The 25,079-nt window shown below is 44.5% G+C and overlaps 1 protein-coding gene across 1 annotated transcript; it reads left to right on the top strand.

The window, feature by feature from the left end:
- The first annotated feature begins 16,330 nt into the window (after positions 1-16,330).
- Positions 16,331-24,053, top strand: LOC142813844 (uncharacterized). The gene is made up of 3 exons (XM_075891801.1): positions 16,331-16,464; positions 17,346-17,809; positions 23,256-24,053. Exons 2-3 carry the CDS (start codon positions 17,419-17,421, stop codon positions 23,954-23,956), a joined length of 1,092 nt encoding a protein of 363 aa, XP_075747916.1. The 5' UTR covers positions 16,331-16,464; positions 17,346-17,418; the 3' UTR covers positions 23,957-24,053.
- Positions 24,054-25,079: the final 1,026 nt, after the last annotated feature.

The raw sequence follows: 25,079 nt of genomic DNA on the forward strand, positions 1-25,079 counted from the left end.
AGACGTAGTGGACGCACATATATTAAATATGATATCCTGTGAAAACCACATCACGAATGTTCACCTTATACAACATGAATCACGGTAGGAAGTTGAACCATGTTACAAGCCGTTTAACTCAGATATAAGTAAGTTTTGGGGTTTGAAAAAGATAGGTCGCAATACTTCTTTTTTCTCGTTCATAAAAGCTGTAGTTTGTTCTTTACAGTTATTAATATCTGTCTAGTACGGTGAATGGACCGATTTTATCATGTGCTCTGGGAGTGCCTCCCTTTACAGTACTAAAAGAATTAAGTCATATCACAAGACGTTACTTGTTCAATGATCAAGAGTCAAGAGAAATAGGAATCATCGAGACACCTTTTTTCGAATAAGACGTGGTGACACTTACATAGGCTCAAGCTTAGCGCATTCAGCGATTCCTCTGGACGAACGCAAGTCACCAGTATGGGCCTCCTCACAATATTGATATTCCGCAAAACCTAAACTCACAAGAAGGAAGTGCTTGCACCGCATCAAAATAAAAGTTGCATACACTAAGTAATTTAGGAGCAAGAATAAATTGTCGGGCACTCCTTTGTGCATCAAACGTAACGTCCCAGACGATCTCAATCATAGTTTTTTGGGAATGCAAGCTATACGCATGATAAAGATGTTCTCTGAAGGCCTTACATCATTTACGGGACTCATTTCTAGTGTCGCGACATATTCTGGGCCCATGGAAAAGCAGCACCTGTGTGTTACGCAGTACGGAAACGCTCTTGGCTGTCTTGCAGGCCATGAGCCCGAACTAAACTTCGTAATGACCAGGATTCAGGGACAAGTGCACGACAACTCTCGTCGGTTATGGTCTGCCGTAACTGAATCGGTGAAAATATAATAAAAATTATCATACAAAAAAAGCTATTTATCAAAAAACTTTCGTTTCTTTGCAGCAGAGACATAACTGGTCGTTTTGTTAGAATTACACAGTCGCAGTGCAAACTGCGTGGGTTCGCAGAGCATCTAATATTTTACTGTATAGCACCCCATGTGTTTCCGATGGGTGGTGTTCAATTTTCCCGGAAAGCCCCACGCTTTGTAGTGTGATGACGCAAGTTCACCCAAATGTTAAAGTAGGCGTCCGCTCTTTGGATCGTGGAGTCATTTCTGATAGCTAAGTTTTTTTTTTCTCAAAAGATGATTTTTTTTCGTCTATTCGCAATTCAGGTAAAGCAAAAAACAAATGCTGCCGCCGAGAGATGGAACCACGTACAGATGCGCATGTAGTCAGTGTAATCCACGTGTTTGTCGCTATGTGTTCATCAATGTATGATAATAGCATATCACATCATAATCATAAACGTCGCCCAAAACCTGGAGGAGAAAGGAAGGAAAATGATAGAGAGAAAAGGCTTGAATGTTAACCAGTTTAGCATAACCAGTATGCTACCTTGCTCAGGGGGAAAGAGTGGGGGAGATTAAAACGAGAGTGGAGAAAGGGACAAAAAGATGCGAAGCGCACATGCACACACATACACCTCATAGAGCTACAGTCTTGTGTGGTATACGGCATCATTAGGAGTTCACAGCCACTCACCTAAGTCTGTTTTTCTTAGGGATGTCGGCAACAACTACGTCACTTGAATTCTCGATGACGTTTCGGGAAGGCATTCGAGAGATAGTCTCTGCACAGCGTAGCGGGGCCAGTCGCAGAAGATGTACTTCAATATCACCTCGGTGCCGGAGGCGTCGCGAAGAGTGCTGTCGGCCATCCCTATTCGAAACGATTATGACTTTGTGAAAGCCACTGTTAGCCATAAGCGGCATAGCATAGTGGACTCTCTTCGCCGGAGTCTACAAGGTATTCGGAATCGCCGCAACGCATTTAAATGGTGTTTTTGGTAGTTTTAGTTTCTTGATGAAGTCAGTATTGAGCGATTCTTCGAAGCATGGCAGCAGCCTCCGACCTTGAAAGGGGCCTAGCCTTTACCTTTTCGTTTGTAAGGCAGACTAGCAGTATTCTCAGCCTGTTCGTTGCCAATCACGCCACAGTGACTTAGCAACCGTGAAATGTCACTAGTTTCCCCTTCTAAAATTACCTAACAGTGAGTTGTTTTATATGTAATACCAGTTGTTCGTTTGGTTCACGCAACAGGGCTGATAATGGAGATTGTAAAGCTCTTTCGGAGTCACTAAAAACTGACCATCCTTGTAGTTGTTCGCGATTGACAACACCAATTGCAGTGCGAAGAGCTGCGAATTCCACACCCATTGATGTTGTTGGCTGCCATTCTTAAAACTAACAGTAGAACTTCTCACTGGCACAACGTGGAGTAGCATCTTCAGGTTGTGCCAGCGAAACATAAACAACCAGGGAAACATATCTAGCTTTGCACTGAAATGTTTTGCATGAGGGTGGTCAGGTGATGGCCTTTTAGCAAGTTCAGTCTGCTCCCGTCTACGGTGGATCAAATAAAGGTTTCATTCACTCGCTGCCTCTCTCCCTCTTGGTTCTATCGCCGGCTGGCAGTCGAGAAGGCCCACAATGTGGCGGTAAGGCTTGGCCTTCCCGTCCCAATTTGAGCGTGGTTCGTCGTCTTCCCTCAATAAAAACGTTGCTATAACTTCTTTGGGACATTGATAAAGTTCACTACCTATGCTCAACAAGAAAAATACACTATGTCGAGGAAACCGCAACCGCCTATACAACTGAAGAAGAAGAAGAAGAAGAAGAAGAAGAAGAAGAAGAAGAAGAAGAAGAAGAAGAAGAAGAAGAAGAAGAAGAAGAAGAAGAAGAAGAAGAAGAAGAAGAAGAAGAAGAAGAAGAAGAAGAAGAAGAAGAAGAAGAAGAAGAAGAAGAAGAAGAAGAAGAAGAAGAAGAAGAAGAAGAAGAAGAAGAAGAAGAAGAAGAACAAGAAGAAGAAGAAGAAGAAGAAGAAGAAGAAGAACAAGAAGAAGAAGAGGAAGAACAAGAAGAAGAAGAAGAAGAAGAACAAGAAGAACAAGAAGAAGAAGAAGAAGAAGAACAAGAAGAAGAAGAAGAAGAAGAAGAAGAAGAAGAAGAAGAAGAAGAAGAAGAAGAAGAAGAAGAAGAAGAAGAAGAAGGAGGAGGAGGAAGAGGAGGAGGAGGAGGATGGTGAAGAGGAGGCGGAGAAGGAGGAGGAAAAACTGGAATCTATGGCACACACCCACTCTGCGGGTTGGCCAAGAATCGAGTAGTTCTAACGAAATACTGTTAATTTGTTAGCTGACGTCTTTTAAACTAATGAAAGGGATCAAGGAAAAAAATAAATATGAGAAATTGAGTACTAGAGATAACTGATATAGAAAACGAAGCAGATAATTTCAGGAACAACAATAAATAATAAATTAAGTAATTGGGAAACAAGCACTTTACGAGTTCATTCTACAATAGCTTAGTGATAATTGGCCTCCTGCCAACCATTTTTTTTTCTTTTTATCAGTAGCCTTTCCAGACGAGACCACTCGTCGCAGTCGTAAGTATCGTTACCATTATGCGCGCATCACAGGGCCAATTTCTCCGAAGAAAATGAAACTTCCTTTACTAACGCACACAGCAAAGCCCGTTTAGGCTAATAATCCCGGCTTTTTCCGCCATGTACGTTTGTGCACCCGCGTACGTCTGCCTAGAGTGCTCGTGTGTGCGCCCTTGCGTCAGACTACGATTCTCATTAAAAGGCGACAGATAGGGGTGCCTGAGTATTGCGCCTGGCACCCTCGCGTGCCTTTTCACCTCGCTAACGTCAGTGAGACTGACGATCACATAAAAGCGTTGGTCGCATACATCACAGATAAAGGAGTATAGAAAAAAACAAACAAAATCAGAAAATAAAACACTATTCAACAGCAAAAAAAAATGCTGTCTGGTGTGAAGAAACGCTTTCTCGACGCCGAAAACTGCTGAGGGAGCCATTGATGATACCAAGATGAAAGCGACAGAATGTGGGTTGTCGCAACTCAACGCGTATAAGAAGGCCCAAATGAAGATGCATTGCGTGTTTGCGAAACGCTTCCTCCACACTCCTGGTCGCTTTACCACCAGAGGCACTCTAACCTTTGAGTCTCAACGTTTTGACGCCATTTGTCTCCTACATCATCTCAGCGGGATCATTGGTCATGTTTTCTTCGGTAATTTGTAGCAACCCCACAACCCCCTTCTGCCTTTCTTTATTTTATTTACTTATTATTTTTGTTACGCTGAGACCTGGATAGATTGACGCAATTGCTTACGCAAGCTTCCAGAATTCATCATTTTAATCTCTAGTCCCTAACCTTCCCGCTCGCAAATTTTCGTTTAGTATTTAAGTATATCACTCGAGCATGCAATACCTACGTAGGTGAATCCAGGTAAAGGAAGAAAAACGGTTGCGGAAACCCTTTATCGGAGTTCTATACTTAGTTGAAGAGAAGCTCAGGACCGTGTTCTAAACTGGCTGGACCTTTCGTTGGTTCTTCTTCATGGCATTATTTCTTATTTTATACTGCGGCCTTCCATTGCGCATGGTCACTTTGCTCAATTTCACGCGGAACGATGCAGCTAGCATGTGCTGCAGACATCTCCCAAAAAACTTTTATATAAGAGAATGGCTTCTAAGGTAATAGTTACACAAAAGAACAATAACTGTCGCCTTATCAATGGCAGTGTTTAACGAAACACTTTGCACTAAACTGCTTTTTTTTTTATGAACTACAAGTGTCCTTGACCTATACCGCGAAGCTTGCAAGAAGATAAACATAAAAAACTCGTGTCTGGGCTCTTACGAGGCATTACATAAATGGGATCATTCATTATCTCGCTATCTCATTTTTAGGAGGAAAACGAAACAACTAACAATTTTCACACAATAAAGACAAAATACACGAACGCAAGCCAAAACAAAAACGCCAGGCATGCGCGGAAAGCTCAACACAGTCACAGCGAAAGCTAGAAGAGCAGCCTTTGAGAGCCTCTTAAAGCACTCATTGGGTAACTTTTGCAAGAACTCTTGCTTGATGCCCACTGGGGCATTAATAATAAACTTTTGGGTAGTAGGCCGGCATTCGCTATGCTAGTTTTTGTTATTCTTCTGAGAAGCGCGGTATCCGCTAAACACTTGCAAAGAATTTTCTGCCAATTGTTCATGCAGTGGCTGACGACGATGAATAGTTATGGCTGAAGTGGGTATGCGCCACAGTTAATAGGTGAACAAGAAAAAGCTTTTTTATTGGGTAGGAGCTTTGAACGAACCACTCGCTACGCTGTTCGCATTGTGCCACGACTGGTTGTTCTTTCGCTGTTTTAAAACGCTTTACAAGTCATGAATATTAACGTGATTGCTTTCTCGACACCTAGCTCACCTAAAGCAAGCTTGTCATCAAGTCTTAAGCAACAGCGTATCTCAGTGGTAGAATACTGGGCTGGCACCCAGCGTACCTCAGTTGTGATCCACACACACACACACACACACACACACACACACACACACACATATATATATATATATATATATATATATATATATATATATATATATATATATATATATATATATATATATATATATATAACGAGTTCGCTTATACTATATATTGCTCGTGATTCTTTTATATTAAAGTGTAACAACGGCCTTTCAATGCAATATTCTCATGTGTTTGGCCCCTATACGTATGACCTTTACATGTTCAAATTTTCGCAGTTTACGTTCATATGTCTGCCATGCTGAGGCTTTAACTAGTCATAAATCTCATGGTGATTCGATTGTGCGATAGGCGCCTGTACTTTTTTTTTCCCCTCCAAGCCATGGTCCTCCACCACAAATGCACGGTGTTTAATGTGGCTCATATAAAAAAGAATGCAGAAAGCAATAAAGTAAGTGCAGAAAGATGAGATACGTTGCGACCATATTGGCGAAACATGTTTGTCTCAAGGCCACTGCTTTGCCGTTCCTTTGTGGCAAACGATGCAAGATTGGGGAAGATTGCCCGTTCGGTTTGACACAGCTTCTCCGTTTCCGCGATAGAAAAAAAAAACGAAACGAGACAAAGCAATACGTTAGTCCGTGGCCTTTTTCTGAACCCCCCACCCCAAAAAAGAAGAAAAACGAAGAAAGAGATAAAGAAGGATGAACCTTCTATAGCGTTGGTGGTCAGACACAAAATACGAGACTCGGCAACCAGTGAGAGACAAAGATCGACCCGCCCAATCAAACGATCGGACGTCTCACTCCTAACATTCGTGGTACAGGAGACGGCATCGCGAGCCCAAGAGTGAAATACAACTAGGCGAAGTTCGTTTCTTTTTTTTTTACGTCACGACGCGTGGGAGCTAATCTAGGCGCACAAACTATGCCTCTAGATCGTTAGCGCGCGTCCCTCGCTCGTCGTCGCAATCAGTCTCCGTCGCCCCCGGGAGCGGTGAGGCAGGCGTTATTGAAAAATCGAATCGCGTAACGCGACGCCGGCGCGAAAGGGGGCTTCGATATGCGTGTCGGTTGCCGGGTGTGTAATCACCGCGGCTTCTTCGCCGAGCCGTGAAAGCCGAGTCGATGACTGCCGCGACAACTGGTGAACGCTTGTAGGTAACTCGTCCAGGGCACTCGGCTGTTGGCTGCCGATCGGCGCCGGCGACGACGGCGGACAGGAAAGAGAGCGCTGCACGGGAAGCTTAATTGGGATCAGGGAGGACGCATTGGTGAACGTGCAATGCGAGTTGCGTTTGGCGCCTGTCGCCTACCAGAGCGTGAAAATGTAATGTAGCACTTTTTAGATGCGGAGCATCTAATACTCGAGGCTTGTAGTGCGGCGCCGTCCGCAAGCTTCCTCCTCCTTCTTCCACCATCTGTGCACCCTTCCTCCTCTACACACCGCGTGCGCTTCTCCTCTTCACGAACATTCGCTAGCTGTATAATGTAGCGCGCATGCGCCGTCACGCTTCGAGAACATCGGCAGCTGACGCGCGCGCATGCGCCGTCGCGCTTCGAGAACATCGGCAGCTGACGCGCGCGCATGCGCCGTTGCGCTTCTCCCCCTTCTCGAACATTCGACAGCTGACAGTGCATGCGCCGTCGCGCTGTATATATACTCAAGGTCGGCGCTCGCTCGCTCAGTTTCCGCTCGTCGGTTGGTTTGTACGGCGCATCGACGTCCAAGGTCGCGGTGAAATGAATTCCAACGAATCCACAAACACAATGATCGACGTCCCTTCGACCAGCGCCGCCCTTTCGCATACGTGTGTACGTGTTCACTCATCTAACACCCCCTCCTACAACCACGTTAACCAATTTAGCCATCGACCCAAGTAAGTCGCAATTTAACACCCCATTTCACAACCACGTTAACCAATTTAGCCATCGACCCAAGTAAGTCGCACTTTAACACCCCGTTAACCAATTATATGCTCCGCATCCTCCTCAGTGTTCCCCCGAGGGAAGCTGCGGGCAATTTTTTTTGTCACATTCGGGTGTTCGGGACGAATAGGTACACTGAGTCGTAGAGCGAAAAGCACAGGATGAGGAGAGGAAGGGAACCTGACTTGGAATATTTACCATGAAACAAAGAGATAGAAACGTTTTAATAAAATGCTGGTGTTGGCCTGGCTATTTACCTGACATGCCTCTGCAGAGTATAAGTTATCATAGCGATTTATACACTGATAAATACGTAACCGCCCACAAAGCTGCCCCCCCCCCCACACACATAAACACTATTTCGTTAAAACTCGTGGTCCCGAAGAACATCAATGCACGGAACTAATAGCGCGAACGACGACTCTCGTTTAACACGTTTAGAATGTTTGTGTGCTTGTGTGTCAGCATTCACGAAGAAGCGTCAGTGCTGAACGTTATACCGTTAGTGAGAGCATACGGGTGTTAGCAGTGAATAAGCATGTAAGAAGATGGCGTGGGAGAAAGGAGGAAGCCGTGTTTGCTAGCTTAGTGGTGATCATCGAGATTACACCAAACTGGACAGCTGGAAAAATGAGTTTCGGTCAACACGTGAGACCTTGATGAGGGCGCTGCTGGGATACGTGACGTCGCTCGCATGCGGGTGCTAACAGTGCACTGGCTTGACAGGTCATGGCGGGACGTGAAGACGGCGCATGATTGCTAACTTAGCGGGGATCAGAGAGCTCACGCTGAACTGAATATTGCAGAATGTAAGCTTTGTACAACCCGTTTGATTAAGAGTATTCCTTCAGCGATAAAAATACGGCACGAGTTTACGCATCACACCCTTATCGCGCATTCATTAATTCTAGAAACTAGAGGACGCAAAGGTGCATCTTTACGTAGCTGCAGCCAAATGTGAAATTGTAAAGTGACTGCAATGCAAGTAAAACGCATAAATATGCAGCACGCAATCATCATATCTCCTTGGCCGTTAACACCCCGTTTAAGCAAATAAGAAATGTTGTAATGAGAATTGCCAGAGACAATGTTGTTAGCAGTAGTAATTGTAATGCAGTTCTGAAGAAAAGAGAGTGGATGAGAAGATAAGTTGACGCTCGTGGAAACCAAACATGCGAGTTCCGAATAACCTTTGTGCAGTATTCGAGATCTTCAGGTGGCATTCCAAAGTTTACTGGTCAACTGCCACCTCGTAATAAAATCACATGCTACGCGATGCGATCAGGCAGAAAATTAGTGAATGAAACTTGCTGCTGGGTGAGTTGGTTGACACTTTCTAGGTAACTATAGTTGCAGCATGCCTCCGTGTCCGCCACATCCGTGAGTTCTAAGTGCGCAACCATAGTTAACTATTCTAAAAAAGGTGAGTTCTGCACCCACCGTCGGGACTAATGTGTAGCGGTGCTGACTGACTCTCCCATGTTCAAGTGCACACATCGTATATAGCCCATAGTGTGAACAAGAAGATGGCTGCCGCTTGCACCCTGTGGCTCAGTTAGTAGCGCATCCTTGGTTATTCAAAAGTCGCCGGCTCAGTCTCTGCCAGTGACAAGCTTTCTTTTAGTCCATTTTCGTTTCTTGACATTTACAATCCCTTACTAGTAATAACTTCTCCTATGCTTTCCTTGGGATCATTGTCGGTTAGTTCTCATTATTATTATGTCTAACAAAAAAAACGAGCCTTTAACTTTCCCCCTTTTTTCTATGAAAAGTATTGATCTCCACACTATACTAAGAATGGTCAGAGTCCAGGGCTTTATGGAATGAGAAGTCTGCCTATTTAAATCGGCTAGAAACTTGTCTAAATGAAGATCACTTACTCTTTATCACCCGCTACCTGTTTTCCAGTTGTTAAATTCCTCGCTGCTAACTTTATTTGTCCGAATATTTGAGAGCTAGTGACTGCACAGCTGACATCAAAGACTGTTATGTGGTAAATGACTCATTCTCACAACAAGAGCCTGCCGCATCGGAATGAGAGACAGCGCTACATGCGACCATTGCGAGAATGACGAAACAATTGAACATATTTTATGTCAGTGCCCCCAGTACAGCTCTCAGCGACAGTCCCTCTCAGCAGTGTTTGCTCGCCTCGACGACCAGCCATTTTCTGAGCAGTCAATCTTGGAATGTCGGAAAGATCGAGCTTCACGCCAGAAAGCAACGAAGGCGCTGATGAAGTTTCTGCGAGCGACCCGCCTCGTTGAACGATTGTGACACTACTGTGTGCGAGTGTGTGTATGTGTGTTTGTGCTTCTCTTCCTCCCTTTCCCCTTACCCTTTCCCCAGTGCAGGGTAGCAAACCGGATATGTTTTCTGGTTAACCTCCCTGCCTTTCCGCATTAAATTTTCTCTCTCTCTCTCTCTCACAACAAGAACGTGTTGACTTACTTTACTGCGCTTCGGATGATAATACGATTATTTTAAACAGATGGTGTAAACTTGCAGGTGGGCTTCCCGACGCAAAGCACAGCCGACGTAAGGGCGTCAGGTGCGTTATGATAAATGTCATTTTAACTAAGAGTAAGAGGGACTGTGTTAATTAAGCTATCATTTGTTAGGTAAACTGTGCCTGCTATTGGCTAGTTGTGGTTCGTAATGACATTCCATTTAAAATACTGACGTTTTATTTCAAAAACAGCCCTAGCATAATAAATTTATGTGAAGACAAGGGCACGACTATTTTAATATGGATGTATTATTTAAGCGACAAACCCTCCTCACCACATTTCACCCTCTCCCGTTGCTCTTTGGAGCTCAGACTTGCAGCTGGAGCATGCAGCGCTATCTATGGGAGAATAAGCAAGGTTAATTTGACAGCCTGTCTCAGGGCCCTTTACCAATTTGGGATTTAGAACCTACAACAGCCAATTTCGCGAACAAAATGGCAACGTGAGGTTTACCCAGAGCTTTTTTCCGCACTACGAAGAGGATACAGACGGATTTCGCCTTTCTAGGAGCCACGTACGAGTGCCAAATCAATTATGTCTGGATAAACGAGAATTTGATTTTTCTTCTCTATTTTTTATTTAGCCTACATTCCCGCAAAAAGGACAATTACTTAGCCGGAGGTCACCTAAGCAATGTTCATGACGTGATAGTTTGAAACGGACCTCTATTCCGCAAACTAGTCTGAACGATCATGATAATCATCGTCTTCAACATCACCATAATCATTAGGACTACGACGAGGACATCAAATACACCCCCCTTTCAACTCTGGTGTCGTCAATTGACGACACCATACAAAAGTTCTCTTAGAACCTTGTGAACTTATTCAACCCCGCTCATTCTTGGAGAAGTGCTTCTTCAACTATCCCCACTGCGATCGACACCATCGTTATTTCATTTTTGTGGACCATAGAGCCATAAAATAGAAGAATTCTGACCAAGGCTGTTGGTGACGATGACGTGGGCAAGCAAAGGTGGCGAGGCAGCACTTTTGGGTTGAAGTCCTGAAATTGTTTTAGGAGCTTTAACCCTTTCGAATACTACGTTCGTTTATATTTTGTGCACTCTAGGGCATAGCAGCAATAAATTTGCTCTTTTTGGACTTTCATGACTATAATGCCATGGTGATCTAATTTGACGTCATGTCTGTAAATCCATAAGTACTTACACTGCTGACTATATTTTTTTTCATTTGTGGGATTTCGAGACTTTAACTATTATTAAAACACTTACTAAGAATGTTTGACAAAAATGAAAATTCCAGGGCTGAAAGGGCTAACAAAAGGGCTCATGTGATTTCCTACGAGAGGCAAAACGAATTAAATGTTGAAGTTATTTCATTTCAGTTTTTGTTTTCAGCCATATTTTTTTATTTTAATGTTTATTTATTTCTTGATTACGTCAGTGAGTTTTTATAAACTACTCTTTCCTCAACATATTGAGAATATTGAGCAACTTTCGAAAAAAGGTGCCGGCCCTTTCATGACCGATCCCCCACTCCCGTGGCGCGTTTTACCAGATTTCTCACGAACAATTAGCCAACCGTTCAATCAGTAGCGAAGCACTCTAAGTATCGTTATATATTAAAAATATTGCAACATAGGCTCCCAGCGCTAAAAAAATCAACAAAGTTGTGTAGAAAACCAGCATTCTTTAAGGTATCTGAATAAAACTCCCATTTGAGCCATCTTCATTTTTTCTTGCGATGTTTGGCGAGAAAGCGACGATAAAGAAGTCGGTTACCGGCACAGGGGCTGGTGTGTGAGGACGACTTGCGACTTCCACCATCTACCGCCGTAGACGGGTAAGCCATTTGGTGTTGCACTTAAAATATTCCATTAGGTAGACCACTGTGACAATTTCTAAATGATGTCACGTATGCTTGCCTACGTCTTTCTACCCTTATAACCGAAGCGCTGCGGTAATAGGCCGGTGAGCGCTCCTTATGATGACGGAACATTCGACCAAGCTCAGCAAAAGTGTTCACTATGTGCCCACGTTGATAGTATGCTATCACCGTAGTAGACGTTAGCAATTCGGCTTGGCTTGCCGAAGCTCGGCGTTAGTTTGGCAGCCGAATTCTCGGAATACTTTGTCTTAAAGAATCTTTCCCAATTGCGCAGGCTGCATTCCTTACCATCAAGCAATATTATTTGCTGAACTATTTCTGTACGAATAACAGTATTTCAAGAGGATTTCGTTATATCAGGCCCAGTTACATGTGGAATGTTTCTCCGTCCAAGTATGTTTAGTCTCTTAGTTGTACCTTTATCGATTTTGATATTCCACAGTTAGCAAGTAGCCTTTATTTGGGTTATTAAACGTAATGAAACATAGACCAGACATGTACTCGTTGTGTCCCTGTGTTCCTTTGTGTTCCTTCGTGGTCTTAACTTTGAAGACAAATATACTATTCATACTAAACAGGGCACCAACAAGCCAAACAGCGAGTATTGTGAGAACAGCTGATAGATTCTGCCGCTTCCATCAATCACATTTTCTCCCATTTTCTTTGCTATTACATGTCTCTCCTACAGCCTGCTTGGGGCTGTCTAAATTGTCGCCTTAAATCCAGCAAACGGTCAAGCGGAAAGGACCGGAGATCCAATTTTTCCATTCCGCACTGTTGCTCGTCTGACAAGGTTTGCCTGTTCCGTCTGACAAGGCTTGCCTATTCTGTCTGACAAGGTTTGCCTATTCATCGGAGCCACCATGTCGAATCCGGACCTCCTCTTCGTAGAGCTGACGCGTGTGTCAACGAGCAGTGCCCCTGCTTCGCCCGTCAACAGCAGCGACACGGTGGCGGTGAAGGCCACCCGCTCGTCCTCCGAGACCGTGATAGAAAACAGCGCTCCAGTGGACGTCAAGATCACCACTGTGCCCGTGGCTGTGCCCGTTTACGTGGAAGAACCCGAGCCGATCGTCGTGGAGACCGTCGTCCCGGTCGTGCCCGTGGTTCCTGTTGTGCCCGTGGTTCCAGTGGTACCTGTGGTGCCCGTGGTGAGCGAGGTTGCCAGCTGGACAACCGTCACCGAAAGCATCTCCGTCCCCACTCTCCTGATGTTCTGAGAGAGCGAAGCCCGATTCGGACAGCGTGGACGAGTTCCCAACGATGGAAAGAAAAAGAAAGAAATTGCTCGCAGAAAGCAGCCTTATTAATCGGAAATCGAGAGTGATACTAGTTTGACAGAGGCTGCTATCAGCTCTCAATTTGCTCGTACACGAGGCACTGCAGAGACTGCCAGTCATCCGGGCCATTTGAATAAAACTAAGTTTGAATGACTGTCGGGAAAATCGGCAATTATCTGCTATACACTGGGTCAACACTGATAAAAACGTCTTCGCTAAAATGTTGTGAAGGGCAGGTGAAATATATATATATATATATATATATATATATATATATATATATATATATATAGAGAGAGAGAGAGAGAGAGAGAGAGAGAGAGAAAGAGAGAGAGAGAGAGAGAGCATCGAACGCGTTATTCGAAGGTCGTAGGTTTGATTCCTGCTCACGGCTGGTTATTTTTTCACCCACTTTTCTTTCTTCTTATTTACATTCTATTGGTTCTAAGAACTTCCCCTATACATTCTTTGGCATTACTGTCGGTAGGATCTCATTAATATTGTGTCAAAGCGCGGAAAAACGAGCCCATAGGTATACACTTCTTTCCCTTATATATATATATATATATATATATATATATATATATATATATATATATATATATATATATATATATATATATATATATATATATATATATATATATATATATATATATATATATATATATATATATATATATATATATATGTTGCAAATAGACAAGTAGATCCTCCATGGGAACAGCAAACTGAAGCATTTATTTCGACAGTTTCGGCCAGAGTCTGGCCTTTGTCCTGACGAAGGACAGACTCTCACCGAAACTGTCAAAATAAACTATTCCGTTGTTACCGTTTTCATGGAGGATTATAATTGACTATAACCGGCGTTTTGATGGTTCAAGAAGGAAGATATCATTCCATAAAATAAGCACTATTGCCTGTTGCAGGTGTAGATCTCAGAATACAGTGGCAACAAATGAGGGGAGATCGCGCAGCCTTAGCAAGATGATGTTTGGTTGCTTTAATGTGATAGTATTAGAGCTCGTTTCGCAGAAATGAAGGCGTCGGCATCGGCATAGATGTTGGTATCGGTGACGACGTCAATGCTCGTAAGAGAAAGAAATGTCACCTTGTCGATGACTCAATATTTGATTGATTGATTGATTGATTGATTGATTGATTGATTGATTGATTGATTGATGAATTTTTATGAAGGGTTTATGTTGTTTTCTGGGTTTTCGGTTTCGAAATGACATGTGAGGAGGCCAAGGGGCACCGCTCTGGCATCTAGAATTTCAAGGCGACTGTAAAATAAAACCAGTGTGTGTTGGGTAACCGTGGAGTGCGGTTGTTGTTCCTTTCTTCGGCGCTTCGCGCCAACCCGCGTGTTCGGGCTGGTCGGCGTCCCCGCCGGCCGCGTACGTCTCCGTCGGCCGTGTTCTTCTTCTGCTTCGTCGGGACCAGCCAGCCCCCAACACAGCAGTTTAACGTCCCAAAACCACCATATAATTATGAAAGACGCCGTAGTGGAGGACTCCGGAAATTTTGACCACCTGGGGTTCTTTAACATGCACCCAAATCTGAGCACATGGTCCTACAGCATTTCTGCCTCCATCGAAAATGCAGCCGCGGCAGCAGCGAGGCTCGAAATGTTGAGAACATGCAAATACGATTAAGAATTTTCGGGTAAGAGTGAGAATCGGAACAAGGCCGTCTGCGTGGCAAGCAGGCGTTCTGCCACAGAGTCACGGCATTCACTGAAGCTGCTTTAAAAAAAACACTATATATCAGTGTCACGTAGTGGAAGGAGTCTCATTAGCGCATCTAAGATTATGGGGCGGAAACTTACAATTGTGCCATGTGTCAAAACATGTGACTGTTCACCATTTACAAAGCGCTCAAACATGTTTAATCATAATCAGCAGGAGAATATTCAGCAATGTGAACGTCTGCGTAGGTTCGGGTGTGTTTCCCTATAGTAGCGTATCGGGTCCTTCGCCGATTCGCAAAACGAATAATTATAGCGTTGTGCTTGCAATTGTGCTATAGCGTTGTGCTAACAATTGTGCTTGCAGTAGGCGTTCGATGGCAGTTTGAAACGGCCAATGTTACGCGCACAGTTGTTCATTTTCTTACGGCACGATTGGGGCGCATAGTGAGAACCGAAGCAGGCAACCGATTCAGAAGGTCATGGGCATGAAGCCAGATTACGGTATCGCGATGTGCTCCTGAAGGCGAAACTCAAGCGCCCTCTAAGTGTTTTGGTTCCTTCTACCAGCTGGAGTCAGTCGCTTGGAGGCGATTACAGACAGAAAGCTACCCCCATCCCGTACAACTAAAAACTTTCTACCCTGCCATATACGAGAGCAACACATACAAGGTATGCAAGTCTGGCAGAGCCATACTTCAACACATGTTGGTGGGTTGTTGAATATAGCAAGATCAAATGGCGGTCTCTTCAGAAGATCTGCGGGCGCGGTGGTCGGCCGCGCTGCGAAGCTCAGAACTCACGGACCAACTATGGGCCGTCCAGTGAGCCCTGGAGGCAGCGCGGGAGCAATAGCTTCAAGCGGCCATCAAGGCGGCCCCAGGCTCGGGCCTTCCAATCACCGGATATTCAATAAAGTTATTTCATCATCATTTTTCCAGCTGCTAGGCTTTAGCTTAGTGACGCTATAGGTTTTTAATATTTTGGTACTCGGCGAAGAGAGGATCGAGTGGCACACAGACAGTCACAGACACGACACGGATGACCAAGCTTGGTACAGAAACTCACGCTGAAACCAAGCGTTCATACCTCTCATATATCGACAGACATGGCATCGCTAGCGTGGGCCCTCCATTGTCTTGGGGTCTTCTAGCTCGCATTCACCGATTCCGTTTTCTAGTACCCTCTCGTATTCACACTTAGTGGACCGTTGGTAAGCAGCGGGCTTGGCCCAATTTCTGTAGCACATGCACGTTCATGATGATGGCTAATTGTGGTCATTCGTCTACACTGGAGAATACTGCTAATGTGTTATGAACTCGAGCAAGATATATTGAGAAATATCAGGCTCCCTTCGTGCGATCTCCTGTGAAGGTTTTTTATATGAGTTTATGAAAATCACGAACTTCAAAATCCAGTGACGATTTCGATGTCAGGCGTGGCGAATCGGTCACGGTCATCATGATAACTTTTCATGAAAAAAAAAGAAAAAGAAAACACGCTGGAAAAAAATGTACAGGGCATGTAAATACTAATAAACTAAGTATAAAGTAATATATTGCCAAATACGGTTTGAACACTGACTTTTCGAAAGGAATTGACAGAAAATGGTAAACAGCTGTGAGTGTAAGAGCATCGTCTTTTTCGAAGCATAAAGACAACCTCGCGTGCAGATTCGGAACGAGCGCTCGGGTGCAGGAAGGGGCCAGCAGCTCGCCTAAACGTGATGGCCCTGGCGGTTCTTCGAAATTGTCCAGCGCGGTTCTGAATCCTCGAAGAACCGTGGGGCGTCTCTTATTCGAGAAGGTGAGAGCAGCATTCCTCATACCCATTGGTAGTTCTCCATATATTACCGCCGTGTTGCACAGACTCGGAGCGAAATCCGGCGCATAGTTGTCAGGGTAACGCACATAGCGTTTCCATAATCTAAAGCAGGTTGTCAGTCGCTCCCTTCGCGATTTCCTCCGTCAACGCTCCACGGTGCTGGAGCTAACGGTGGAGGCAATGTCCGGCGACACGCAACGAAGCACTTTGCCTGCTGCTAAGCCAAGAGGCCAGGTGGCGCCTCTTTTGTATGAGTGTTCTATCATGAGGTTTGGGTGTTGCAAACTTAAATGCCAGCCCCTCCGCGGTGGTCTAGTGGCTAAGGTACTCGGCTGCTGACCCGAAGATCGCGGTATCAAATCCCGGCTGCGGCGGCTGCATTTCCGATGGAGGCAGAAATGTTGTAGGTCCGTGTGCTCAAACTTGGGCGCACATTAAAGAACCCCAGGTGGTCGAAGTTTCCGGAGCCCTCCATTGCGGCGTCTCATAATCATATGCTGATTTTGGGACGTTAAACTCCACAAATAAATCAATCAAATCAATCAAACTGAAATACCACGCGTACATCATGCCTGTTAACTGTTACTTGTGCAAAGCGTTGATGAAATGCTTGTTGTAAGAGTAACTGCATTGGCGGACTGAAACTCTTATTTTGCACTTCGCTACCGGCATCTCGTACAGTAAGCGATATAGCGTGACATGTCATAATCTTGCATCTCACGCAGGTCGCCTGTATCGTAATAGGCGGTGTAGCTCAAAGCATGCTCATTGCATACACGACCCCCGAACGGTTCCATAGAATTCTTCGTCCACAAGGCTGTCACACAAAGGTGCGAACGGCTCACTTTCTTCCCTGCTCACAGGTTGCAAATCCCCCGGACACGCCGGAAAAAACCATAGCCACTTCCGAGAAGAGGCAGCGAACGCACCGCCAAAATGTCGTGGGCCCAAATCACAATGCAGGCTAGCAGTTCCGAGGAAGACATGAACGCCATTCAAACACATATGCCTAGACAAAGCACGGACAAGAGGCCGATCATCGTGATCGCCTCACCACACCCCACCGTGATCACGGGCAGCTACGACAACCAAGTTCAGATGGGCGCTTCCTTTATGGCGCCGCCACAGGGAAGCCCCCTGCGCTCGGCTTCCTCTGCCACCACGTTCATCACGGGCTCTTCCGCACCGCCAACTAACATACCAGTCCAGCCTACACCGTCGGGAAATCTGGTGCTGACCGCCGACATCCAGATGACGTCCCCAAGCACCACGCTGCTGCAAAGCATTCCGGCGGGCTCGAAAATCCAAGGACGCATGTCTCCCGCAAGTAGGCAAACTTCTTGTTGTCGAGATTTTAGCTCCTATACTTAGAGATACATCATTTGCTTTATTAAACGTTTATATTGCATTTCACTTAGAAACGCGGGTACCTGTCACTTCCCCTTTGTGCCCTTTCAAATGTAAGGAGTAATTTGACGCCAACTGTCCCAACCATCCCCGTGAACTAACGCGATTTCTATATAAATACTACACATCCATTTTAGTTGCACAGTGTCTTAATAAAATGATTTGTGTAGCAGTCCACAGGCACCACTTGAATTTCAAATCTGAAAACATAGCCTAAATAGTATTCTTACACTGTAGTCAGCCAGTGATGCAGTTTAGCAGGTCTGATAGTTGCGCCAGGACACAAAGCCTAGCGACTAGATGCAGAAATGTCAAGCCAGCAATTGCTTAGCCTGATGAGTAGACGTAGCAAAGTTGGAGTTGCCAGGGGACATTTCTACTTGTTTTTTAGTCGAGTGAAGGGGCATTTCGTGCAATTATGAGGGCACACCTAGAAAACATTCCAAGAAAACGTTCCTAAGAGGTAGACATTTGAGCAGGTGGATGAGTCCAGCGAGCGTTTTATTTTCCTGGTGTCTCTGGCGGTCGGTAGGGACAATGCTGAGGCGGCACAGGAGAGCTTCGACGCGCCCCTATAGTCAGTTTCAGGTGCCTATCTGCTCTTATGAGTTATTGGGACATTCTGCGTTCACTAAAAAACATTTTCACAAGCTCATTTCATGTTTTTACAATCCGTAACAGAGAAATGAAAATCTGAAAATGCACTTCATTATTTGTTTCAGCTATGTCAACCAACAATAAATATTGTCAGGCTTTGTTTGTTCTTTGCTCCATGCGATTTTCTTTCTTTCCATTGGATTCCTGCATTTATTCTGCAGACCAATAAAATTGCACCGGTAACAAAGAGCGCAAACGCACGATACGACGCACAATCAAAAGGTACAACACACGCACGTTTCTACGTGGGGCATCCTATGTGTTCGCGCTTTTACTTTAAGCTTATAATTAAATACTAACTAGCATCAAAGAAAGTTTTGTTACAGGCAGCAGCCAATAGAATCGACGTATGTCGCTTTTTTTGCACTGCCATTTTTTTTTCACTAAACAGTCAAAATGCGTTCTGAAATAGTTGCCTTTACACCACTTGGTCATTCGTCCATGGTGTTTTAGGGCAAAGCTAAAACTGAATGTCGTTCTACGAAAACATGTTTCGCTTTTTTATATTGTGGCGAAACCTGAAGGCAAATGCCTAAGTTGCACAATGTCCTCCTACTGCTTATGAAGACAACTTTGCAATGCACTAGTGTGTAATGATCCCGAACATTTATTGTATTTACGCATTTTATATACCTTTTTTGTGATTCTGGTGCTGATAATGCCTAAAGGTATATACGTTACCTCCCTCTCCCTCGCTCTCAATCCCTATAGCGTTAATAATATATTTAACTGGATGGACAATCCATGCCTCTCATTACCGCTAAGCTTTTGAATCTAAAATTTGCACCCTTCTTATGAGGGAGTGTTTTCTGAGAGAAATACATAATTAATCGCACAGGAATTGTGTAATGTGTGACTACTGCTCCTCTTTTCTACGAGCCATTTATAACTCAATATCAATTCTGTTGTTCAACGCCGAACTTCTCGTTGGCATATATGTATTGAAAAACGCGTGCTTTTATTAGGACCTCCGAAATGCATCAGTGAATTACTTCGCCCATAAGCTTGGTCAACTAGTGTCCAGTGATAGTAAGGTCATGAGAAACCTATCGCGAGGTTTGGGTGTAGCAAACTGTGAAATGCCACACGTACATCACGCCTCTGTAGTTTGTGGAAAGCGTAGCAGTAATGCATGCCGTAAGAGCAACTAAATTAGCGGACAGCAACTCCTGTGTTATATTTGCTATAGGCCTTTCTTACCGCAAGAGATATAGCATCACATGCCCGAATCGAGCGTACCAAAAGGGATATAGTGTCACATGCAGGAATCTCATATAGGTCACCTATAGCTTGATAGCCACGCCGCCTACGCAGTTCCCGAATTCTCTTGGTCATAATAAGTTTGGTCACCCTGCAAAAAATGAAGTGTATAGTTACAAAACAACGGTGATATAAATTGACTAGAGATAAGCAGAAAAGGTACTGCAAATGAAGAGTAGCGTCCCCATACACATACTTCTGGCAATTTACTTCCAAGCCTGGGCGATGTGACTTAATGCCGAAATTTCGAAAATTGAGATGTTGAAGCAGGAAAAATAAGACCCATACTACCCTACAGCCAAACCATACCTAAATTTGCGAAGAAAGCTAATAGGAACTCCACCTGAGAGCAAAGCAATAATACATATACAGCGTATTTTGTTGGGCTATGGAGGTATAAATGCTGTGAGGAGGGATGCCTATAGGAGAGAGAGGGGGGAGTGAGTGTTGACTAGCAGACACTGCCTGCGTCGGCGTTGCGAGATGAGAGAGAAGGAAGTGTAGGAGAAGAGTGAGAGGGGGAAGGGGCAAACATGCGCAGTGGAGCGCGGAAACCACCGAATCAGGTTCGCTCATAAGATGCTTCGGATCTAAAAAATCTCTTTATATAGTTTTGTTGGCATTGCTTCCTTACGCTCTATTTAATAATCCTGATACTCATTTGGTCTAAGTTTGTTAAACGTTGCTAACTTGAATAGGTTCATAGCTTTGTGACGGTAACATCAGCAGAAAAATAATTTGATAACAACTGAACTCTATATTGTTGAACTCCGCGTCGGTCACCAAAAATATATTCTGTTTCATTTATATGAGCTGTGTGCGGTGATCAATTTAGGCACAGTCACCGGTGCGAGCACACGTTCAAAATTGTACTCCCCCATTCATAGCTTGCAGATTAGTACATTCGATAACATTAGTATAACAATATATAGAACACCTCGACAGTTGCGTACGACTACGCACGGCTTCAGCCAAGCGGTAATAAACGAATGAAGCTAGTCAAAGTGAAAAATATGAGTGCTCACGTCAGTGTACAATAAATTATATGCTATGCAGTTCAAAATTCGTTCGGTGCATCGTTGACTGATAAGGACGTAACTGCACTCCTACATCACGCAAATGTGAAACTCATAGTTGTGGCTGAAGTTAAAGTTCCTCTTATGAGGTTGTGATTTTACGTGCAGGACGGAAGTCCAGGAGGAGCGTCAGGAGCAGGAGTCGCAGGCGAAGTGGTACGAATTTTAACAAAAGCTTTGCAAAACACACCGCATTTACTTTTAGAAAGTCATCCTAGGTTCACTACTGCATCTATTATTGGCATATGCAGTAAATTGCTGCATCTAGGTTGTCTTTTAGTGGCACTATACTCGGCGACAACTTTCTGTGGCAGCACAGAAAAAGCTACGAATCCCAGGCACGCCCTTTTCTACTACGCGTCTGCATGTAGTCCACGAACGCTAACGTTTGTATACTGCGTAGCATAGAGAAAAATATAAAAAGAAAACGTACCAATATCATGGTCAATATTGTTTACATTCTTATCAGAAAACTTACACCGTGCAGGATTTTCGTTCTTTACCGTTTGTAGTTTTCTGGTTTTCTCGTGTCATTTCACCTTTTTCCTGCGCCGGTAAACAACGATGGCGTCGCTTGCTTGCAGTATCTTCACATCTAAGCTTTTGAGCGAGCATAAGTGTGTGTTCGTTAGGTGATCTGTGTTGATTGAACAGAGAGAAACGAAGACAGTGATGAGTAGTAAAATATTTTGTTTCCCACAAGTGAAATTCCCGAGAAAGAAGACGTGTGCGAGTGATATTATGACTGAAAGTGGGACTCTAATCGTTATAGCCACCTCAAAATTAAAACAGGCGACCTGCCAGTCTTCAGAAGAACCAGCTGCTTGAATCCAAAAGTGCCATTGGAAACTATACGTAAAAGCAATGTCCTTTTTTTTCTAAATTGCGTTGCATACGCGGTAGGCAGTTCGATTGCGTAATATAGTCGATACGATCACGCTGAAATTCACGTACTGTAGCATATCATCCATCGGCGTCTGTACGGAGGGAGTGGTTCTTTGCGCTTGACTTACGAGGATAAAATTACCAGTGCCAAGTTTCGCTGGACACCAGACGCGTTCATGTGTATTACACTGTTGACTGTGCATGAATAGCGTTTCATTCACTTGGGTTTACGAACGTCAGACGCCCGCTGATGAGCGGTGGTGGCTGAGATTTCTTCGCGTCCCCTGAAAAGTTAACGTGAGCGTCTCCAGAATGGCATTCCATCTCCAAAAGACGGAAAACGACGATACCGACCTAGCTTGCACTAATATTTACGAAATGGTTTCTTGTCCTTACGTTGGTTTTCCCATCGACCAGTTCCTACTCAGCCATGGCTTTATTTTTTTTTCCTCAAATAAGTTGGAAGTCTTCAATAAAGCCTAATTCTTGTTATGTTCTAAAAAATTGGCATTTTATTGATTTTCTCCCTAAACTTTACCGTTTAGTGTATGGTGCTCGTGCTGTGTAATGCGCTTGCAATACCGAAACCTAAACCACCCGCAAACGGACTACTTTGCGTAGTAACACCTGTCAACGCCTCCCAAAAAAATTATCCCTGGGACGTGAGCCGCAAACGCGCTGCCCCACACTCTTGATTTTACCCTCTCCCTTCGGTACGAAGGTGAGCGTCCCTGACGGCCACCCCTGCGAACAAAGCAATGCTCTCACAGTTGCCTCCGAGTAGCCGTAATGTCACGTGTCAGAACGGTACGCTAATGTCACGTGACTGAGCGGTATGGAGGTGAGTGGTCTCACGCGGCGGCCAGTCACAACACAAGGCAGGAGGCATGGCCTCTAATATTTCGTGCTGGCAGAAGGCTCCCAATTGAAAATAGAGCGACGTTCCAGGCATAGTTGCTCTAGGAGGCGTTGCACATGTGCATAGGCTCCGCCCACGTAGATTTGGCCGTGCTGCCTCAGAAATGTGTAGCCTAGTATAGGCACCGCCCACTCCAGCTTGAATTAGTAACGCCTTGGCCGGAAACATTGCAGTGTACTTGGACGCGAAAGAAAAACATGGGGTCACAAGAAGTGGCAGATGGCTGTTTTTGAAAGCGTCATTTCAAATAAACAGTGAATCACTTGTGCTCGTTTTGCCAAAAAAAAAGGTGCCCACGCTTAACTTGAAAACGATGAAAATTTTTTCTACCAAAACTGTTCACTCAGATGGCATTTTCTCTGGAATTTTCTCAATACTCGTCACTGTAGATGCAGATGTGTGATTGAGCCTACTGTTTTATTTCTGATACTTTTATCTGGCAGATTTTGTCTAAAACAATGATATAGTATCCGCCCATTGCTTCAACTGTGTTAATCAAACATTTACATTTGTATTTAAATACGCGCTAAGGAATCAAGCCGCTTTAACACAGCTCCTTGTCTTTCCAGCCCAGCGGAGTCAATCCCCGCCGAGAGAGGGCAGCGGCTTCGCCATGCTTCACGCTGATGTGAAGAGCCAAGATTCGAATTCGAGAAGCAGTGGAAGCCTGACGGGTTTGGCGATGGCGGACTTCAGCGGCGCCCAAAATCAGGCGAAAAAGAAAACCAGAAGGCGTGCCGCTGGAAGCAGGAAGCGAAGGAGCAGCAGGCAGAATGACGCCCTGGCAAAGGCCTTGGTGCAGGCACTTTCCAAGGGACCCACGCCATCAGCGTCACCTTCGACAAGTTCCAGAACAAGTTCCCGAACAAGTTCCCGCAGCGGTAGCTTGACCGGCTTAAACCAACTACTGGGAGTCGGAGCGACAAGGCGACCCAGCAAGAAGCAGGTCAGGAAAAACGCCACCGGTAGGCGAAGCAGCCTGTGTCGAAAGCAGCGAAGGGCGAGTCAGGCCGACGACGCATTTGCCCAGGCTCTCATGGCCTCCGTTTCTGGCAGGCCTTCGTCGACGGCCCTAAGCCGTGGTTCTGCATCGTCTATGACGGCGGTCCTCAGTGCCACCTCGACGGGCACGCTTTCACCGCAAATCCCGCCGCAGCAGACAAGTGGACAGATGAACCTCTTGCTCAACGTCCCAAACAGCCCGGATCCCGCACTGAATACACTCATGTTCACCATCTTCCAAGATCCCAATGCCGCCACAAGGCGATAATCATTGCGGCTGAATATCTGACTTCTGGAGCAGATGGGACCATAACATTCTTGTTTTTGAGTGGCTGGTGGCGCAGTAAAATTTGTGTATCACGAAACGCCTATTGTGTTAGAAGTTTTGAAGCTGCAAAGGTTCCAGCTGAATGGGGTCATGCCAATGATGGAAGCAACGTTATGCATTGTCGAAAAAATCGGTCCTTTCAAACATAAATTTTAAGGAGCCCATCTGAATGTCAAATAATCGTATATCACGGCAGTCAAGTAGGAGTTAATCTTTAGCAAGGTAAAAATTATAACTAGCCTTAATCTACCAATATGTCTTAAACATGTAGCATTGTTTTCTCGCGATGCACTTGTGTATTTGAAACAGGTAAATTTTGAATGAATGATTAAACTGCGCCCAGGTTAAATTGTGTATGACAATTTTTCTCACATTGAGGTGATAATTCTTGTTTTGAGCAGCTTTTTTTTTTACTCTAGACTGCAGCCATTCGCATTTTGGCGCTTGCTTCAAACAAGCTAGGTAAGTGTGGTTCTATTATTCTAAATACAATGTGCTCTTTTCAAATCTACTCTGTCTGACTGCTTCTCCAGAGTAAAACCACTTTTTTTCCCTGGCACAGCGACCTGCATAAATCAAGGACGATGAAAGTTGCCATCATCCTAAATTTTGTTGCCGTGTTATACCTCTCTATTGCCGATCTCTATTGTTATACCTCTTTCTATACTGCCGATCCCTCTATTATTCTTTTTTTTAGAAAGAAGGGACAATCGTTCACGTTTTGCCGGATTGCCATCATTCTTCCTCGACTGCGAATATACGCTGAAAGTTACATTCGCCTTATTTTTTTTTTAATGCGAAGCATTTCTTGGCGAATTTCGGCGGCTTGGAGCGTATCTCTATCTATCTATCTATCTATCTATCTATCTATCTATCTATCTATCTATCTATCTATCTATCTATCTATCTATCTATCTATCTATCTATCTATCTATCTATCTATCTATCTATCTATCTATCTATCTATCTAGCTAGCTAGCTAGCCGCTTACGTTTTGGTGCTCCCGTGATCACCCCCTTAACTTGGGATGAACCAAAATGAGCATGCTAGGGTATAATGGTTT

The sequence above is a fragment of the Rhipicephalus microplus genome, chromosome 4 (genome assembly GCF_043290135.1).
Source record: "Rhipicephalus microplus isolate Deutch F79 chromosome 4, USDA_Rmic, whole genome shotgun sequence".
In the NCBI taxonomy this organism is placed as follows: Eukaryota; Metazoa; Arthropoda; class Arachnida; order Ixodida; family Ixodidae; genus Rhipicephalus; species Rhipicephalus microplus.

Excerpts from the sequence above, each read along its gene's own strand:
- LOC142813844 (XM_075891801.1), top strand. The coding sequence starts at position 17,419 with ATGTCGTGGGCCCAAATCACAATGCAGGCTAGCAGTTCCGAGGAAGAC. Across the intron at positions 17,810-23,255 it reads AGGACGCATGTCTCCCGCAA|CCCAGCGGAGTCAATCCCCG; the intron begins GTAGGCAAACTT and ends TTGTCTTTCCAG.